This window comes from Coregonus lavaretus (genome assembly GCF_964263955.1).
Source record: "Coregonus lavaretus genome assembly, contig: HAP1_SCAFFOLD_4792, whole genome shotgun sequence".
NCBI classification, from domain to species: Eukaryota; Metazoa; Chordata; class Actinopteri; order Salmoniformes; family Salmonidae; genus Coregonus; species Coregonus lavaretus.
Window position 1 is genome coordinate 5,499 of NW_028156334.1, and position 7,002 is coordinate 12,500.

At 47.2% G+C, this 7,002-nt stretch overlaps 1 protein-coding gene across 1 annotated transcript in view; it reads left to right on the plus strand.

Annotated features, from left to right (window-relative positions):
• Positions 1 to 1,566: 1,566 nt before the first annotated feature.
• Positions 1,567 to 7,002, plus strand: part of LOC311126453 (palmitoyltransferase ZDHHC1-like) — a gene marked incomplete at both ends in the record, with an annotated part of 12,607 nt that continues 7,171 nt past the window's right edge. Inside the window, one exon of the mRNA XM_084200448.1 lies at positions 1,567 to 1,675. Within this exon, the coding sequence (XP_084056574.1) occupies positions 1,567 to 1,675 (109 nt within the window). The remainder of the gene's footprint in view (positions 1,676 to 7,002) is intronic.

Genomic DNA, 7,002 nt, shown 5'->3' on the forward strand with positions numbered 1-7,002 from the left:
CTATTTCCCCATGACTTTAATGACGGTCTGGCTGCGTCCCAAATGGCAGCTGATACCCTATTTACTGCACTACGTTTGACCAGAGGATATAGGGGGAAAGGGTGGCCTTTGGGATGCAGGCACAGTAAGGAGGAGGGAAAAGGGAAAGTGATAGTACTGTATACCGGGCGGCAGGTAGCTTAGTGGTTAAGAGCGTTATGCCAGTAACCGAAAGGTCACTGGTTCTAATCCCCGAGCCGACTAGGTGAAAAATCTGTCGATGTGCCCTTGAGCAAGGCACTTAACCCTAAATTGCTCCTGTAAGTCGCTCTGGATAAGAGCGTCTGCTAAATGACCAATTTATTTTTTTATTTTAATAATATGAAAGGTGCTGCGTTGCTGTGTTAATAATATGAAAGGTGCTGTGTTAATAATATGAAAGGTGCTGCGTTGCTGTGTTAATAATATGAAAGGTGCTGCGTTGCTGTGTTAATAATATGAAAGGTGCTGCGTTGCTGTGTTAATAATATGAAAGGTGCTGCGTTGCTGTGTTAATAATATGAAAGGTGCTGCGTTGCTGTGTTAATAATATGAAAGGTGCTGCGTTGCTGTGTTAATAATATGAAAGGTGCTGCGTTGCCAGTGGTGTAAAAATACTTTAAAGTCCTACTTAAGTCGTTTTTGGGGGTGTCTGTACTTTACTTTACTATTAATATTTTTGCCAACTTTTACTTACTTCCTAAAGAAAATAATGTACTTTTTACTCCATACATTTTCCCTGACACCCAAAAGTAGTCATTACATTTTAATGGGAAAATTGTCCAATTCACACACTTATCAAGAGAACATCCCTGGTCGTCCCTACTGCCTCTGATCTGGAGGACTCACTAAACACAAATGCTTTGTTTGTAAATGATGTCTGAGTGTTGGAGTGTGCCCCTGGCTATCCGTCAATTAAAAAAAATAAAAATGTTGAAATGGTTAATACTTTTACTTTTGATACTTAAGTACATTTGAGCAATTCCATTTACTTTTGATACTTAAGTATATTTAAAACCAAATACTTTTAGACTGGAGGGTAAACATCTACTTCAAAATGGAACTTGGGACATGGCAGAAACTTTAGAATAGGACTGGCCAAATTTGTTCACTTAAAATCGGCCAAATCTACATTAAAAGCCCGTTGTCAAACTGCTAACTCACCCTGGCTTTTACTTTGTCTCTGTCCTTGGCCCAGTTGGCAGTGAGAGGTGACTGCTGTAGTGGGTGTTGTGACTTGCCTGTCTGTGTTGTGACTTGCCTGTCTGTGTTGTGACTTGCCTGTCTGTGTTGTGACTTGCCTGTCTGTGTTGTGACTTGCCTGTCTGTGTTGTGACTTGCCTGTCTGTGTTGTGACTTGCCTGTCTGTGTTGTGACTTGCCTGTCTGTGTTGTGACTTGCCTGTCTGTGTTGTGACTTGCCTGTCTGTGTTGTGACTTGCCTGTCTGTGTTGTGACTTGCCTGTCTGTGTTGTGACTTGCCTGTCTGTGTTGTGACTTGCCTGTCTGTGTTGTGACTTGCCTGTCTGTGTTGTGGGTTGCGTGTCAGGTACTATGGCAACGGCAGAGTACATAGTTCATCCAGCAGGATGGTTGAAGAGGAACAGTTACCCACCGTCTCTACTGAGCTCAGGACAGCAACACGAAAACACATCCAGGTACACACACACACACACACACACACCGTCTCTACTGAGCTCAGGACAGCAACACGAAAACACATCCAGGTACACACACACACACACACACCGTCTCTACTGAGCACAGGACAGCAACACGAAAACACATCCAGGTACACACACACACACACACACCGTCTCTACTGAGCTCAGGACAGCAACACGAAAACACATCCAGGTACACACACACACACACACACACACACCGTCTCTACTGAGCTCAGGACAGCAACACGAAAACACATCCAGGTACACACACACACACACACACACCGTCTCTACTGAGCACAGGACAGCAACACGAAAACACATCCAGGTACACACACACACACACACACCGTCTCTACTGAGCTCAGGACAGCAACACGAAAACACATCCAGGTACACACACACACACACACACACACACACACCGTCTCTACTGAGCTCAGGACAGCAACACGAAAACACATCCAGGTACACACACACACACACACACACCGTCTCTACTGAGCTCAGGACAGCAACACGAAAACACATCCAGGTACACACACACACACACACACCGTCTCTACTGAGCTCAGGACAGCAACACGAAAACACATCCAGGTACACACACACACACACACACCGTCTCTACTGAGCTCAGGACAGCAACACGAAAACACATCCAGGTACACACACACACACACACACCGTCTCCACTGAGCTCAGGACAGCAACACGAAAACACATCCAGGTACACACACACCGTCTCTACTGAGCTCAGGACAGCAACACGAAAACACATCCAGGTACACACACACACACACACACCGTCTCTACTGAGCACAGGACAGCAACACGAAAACACATCCAGGTACACACACACACACACACACCGTCTCTACTGAGCTCAGGACAGCAACACGAAAACACATCCAGGTACACACACACACACACCGTCTCTACTGAGCACAGGACAGCAACACGAAAACACATCCAGGTACACACACACACACACACACACCGTCTCTACTGAGCACAGGACAGCAACACGAAAACACATCCAGGTACACACACACACACACACACACCGTCTCTACTGAGCTCAGGACAGCAACACGAAAACACATCCAGGTACACACACACCGTCTCTACTGAGCTCAGGACAGCAACACGAAAACACATCCAGGTACACACACACACACACACACCGTCTCTACTGAGCTCAGGACAGCAACACGAAAACACATCCAGGTACACACACACACACACACACACACCGTCTCTACTGAGCTCAGGACAGCAACACGAAAACACATCCAGGTACACACACACACACACACCGTCTCTACTGAGCTCAGGACAGCAACACGAAAACACATCCAGGTACACACACACACACACACACCGTCTCTACTGAGCTCAGGACAGCAACACGAAAACACATCCAGGTACACACACACACACACACACCGTCTCTACTGAGCTCAGGACAGCAACACGAAAACACATCCAGGTACACACACACACACACACACCGTCTCTACTGAGCTCAGGACAGCAACACGAAAACACATCCAGGTACACACACACACACACACACACCGTCTCCACTGAGCTCAGGACAGCAACACGAAAACACATCCAGGTACACACACACCGTCTCTACTGAGCTCAGGACAGCAACACGAAAACACATCCAGGTACACACACACACACACACACACCGTCTCTACTGAGCACAGGACAGCAACACGAAAACACATCCAGGTACACACACACCGTCTCTACTGAGCTCAGGACAGCAACACGAAAACACATCCAGGTACACACACACACACACCGTCTCTACTGAGCTCAGGACAGCAACACGAAAACACATCCAGGTACACACACACACACACACACCGTCTCTACTGAGCACAGGACAGCAACACGAAAACACATCCAGGTACACACACACACACACACACCGTCTCTACTGAGCTCAGGACAGCAACACGAAAACACATCCAGGTACACACACACACACACACCGTCTCTACTGAGCTCAGGACAGCAACACGAAAACACATCCAGGTACACACACACACACACACACCGTCTCTACTGAGCTCAGGACAGCAACACGAAAACACATCCAGGTACACACACACACACACACACCGTCTCTACTGAGCTCAGGACAGCAACACGAAAACACATCCAGGTACACACACACCGTCTCTACTGAGCTCAGGACAGCAACACGAAAACACATCCAGGTACACACACACACACACACACCGTCTCTACTGAGCACAAGACAGCAACACGAAAACACATCCAGGTACACACACACACACACACACCGTCTCTACTGAGCTCAGGACAGCAACACGAAAACACATCCAGGTACACACACACACACACACACCGTCTCTACTGAGCTCAGGACAGCAACACGAAAACACATCCAGGTACACACACACACACACCGTCTCTACTGAGCTCAGGACAGCAACACGAAAACACATCCAGGTACACACACACACACACCGTCTCTACTGAGCACAGGACAGCAACACGAAAACACATCCAGGTACACACACACACACACACACACACCGTCTCTACTGAGCTCAGGACAGCAACACGAAAACACATCCAGGTACCCACACACACACACACACACACACACCGTCTCTACTGAGCTCAGGACAGCAACACGAAAACACATCCAGGTACACACACACACACACACACACACACACCGTCTCTACTGAGCACAGGACAGCAACACGAAAACACATCCAGGTACACACACACACACACACACACCGTCTCTACTGAGCTCAGGACAGCAACACGAAAACACATCCAGGTACACACACACACACACACACCGTCTCTACTGAGCTCAGGACAGCAACACGAAAACACATCCAGGTACACACACACACACACACCGTCTCTACTGAGCTCAGGACAGCAACACGAAAACACATCCAGGTACACACACACACACACACCGTCTCTACTGAGCTCAGGACAGCAACACGAAAACACATCCAGGTACACACACACACACACACACACCGTCTCTACTGAGCTCAGGACAGCAACACGAAAACACATCCAGGTACACACACACACACACACACCGTCTCTACTGAGCTCAGGACAGCAACACGACCACACAAACATATATAGATACACACACATACACACACACCGTCTCTACTGAGCTCAGGACAGCAACACGAAAACACATCCAGGTACACACACACACACACACACCGTCTCTACTGAGCTCAGGACAGCAACACGAAAACACATCCAGGTACACACACACACACACACACCGTCTCTACTGAGCTCAGGACAGCAACACGAAAACACATCCAGGTACACACACACCGTCTCTACTGAGCTCAGGACAGCAACACGAAAACACATCCAGGTACACACACACACACACACACCGTCTCTACTGAGCACAAGACAGCAACACGAAAACACATCCAGGTACACACACACACACACACACCGTCTCTACTGAGCTCAGGACAGCAACACGAAAACACATCCAGGTACACACACACACACACACACCGTCTCTACTGAGCTCAGGACAGCAACACGAAAACACATCCAGGTACACACACACACACACCGTCTCTACTGAGCTCAGGACAGCAACACGAAAACACATCCAGGTACACACACACACACACCGTCTCTACTGAGCACAGGACAGCAACACGAAAACACATCCAGGTACACACACACACACACACACACACCGTCTCTACTGAGCTCAGGACAGCAACACGAAAACACATCCAGGTACCCACACACACACACACACACACACACCGTCTCTACTGAGCTCAGGACAGCAACACGAAAACACATCCAGGTACACACACACACACACACACACACACACACACCGTCTCTACTGAGCACAGGACAGCAACACGAAAACACATCCAGGTACACACACACACACACACACACCGTCTCTACTGAGCTCAGGACAGCAACACGAAAACACATCCAGGTACACACACACACACACACACCGTCTCTACTGAGCTCAGGACAGCAACACGAAAACACATCCAGGTACACACACACACACACACCGTCTCTACTGAGCTCAGGACAGCAACACGAAAACACATCCAGGTACACACACACACACACACCGTCTCTACTGAGCTCAGGACAGCAACACGAAAACACATCCAGGTACACACACACACACACACACACCGTCTCTACTGAGCTCAGGACAGCAACACGAAAACACATCCAGGTACACACACACACACACACACCGTCTCTACTGAGCTCAGGACAGCAACACGACCACACAAACATATATAGATACACACACATACACACACACCGTCTCTACTGAGCTCAGGACAGCAACACGAAAACACATCCAGGTACACACACACATACACACACACCGTCTCTACTGAGCTCAGGACAGCAACACGAAAACACATCCAGGTACACACACACACACACACACACCGTCTCTACTGAGCTCAGGACAGCAACACGACCACACAAACATATATAGATACACACACATACACTACCAGTCAATAGTTTGGACACACCTCCTCATTCAAGGGGTTTTATTTATTTTTTACTATTTTCTACATTGTAGAATAATAGTGAAGACATCAAAACTATGAAATAACACATATGGAATCATGTAGTAACCAGAAAAGTGTTAAACAAATCTAAATATATTTTATATTTGAGATTCTTCAAAGTAGACACCCTTTTCCTTGATGACAGCTTTGCACACTCTTGGCATTCTCTCAACCAGCTTCATGAGGTGGTTAATTTGTGGAATGTATTTCCTTCTTAATGCGTGTGAGCCAATCAGTAGGGGTGGTATATAGAAGATAGCCCTATATATTGCCCCATATTATGGCAAGAAAAGCTCAAATAAGCAAAGAGAAACAAAAGTCCATCATTACTTTAAGACATGAAGGTCAGTCAATCCGGAACATTTCAACAACTTTTAAAGTTTCTTCAAGTGCAGTCGCAAAAACCATCAAGCGCTATGATGAAACTGGCTCTCATGAGGACCGCCACAGGAATGGAAGACCCAGAGTTACCTCTGCTGCAGAGGATAAGTTCATAAGAGTTACCAGCCTCAGAAATTGCAGCCCAGATAAATGCTTCACAGAGTTCAAGTAACAGACACATCTCAACATCAACTGTTCAGAGTGGACTGTGTGAATCAGGCCTTCATGGTCTAATTGCTGAAAAAAAAACACTACTAAAGGACACCAATAAGAAAAAGAGACTTGCTTGGGCCAAGAAACATG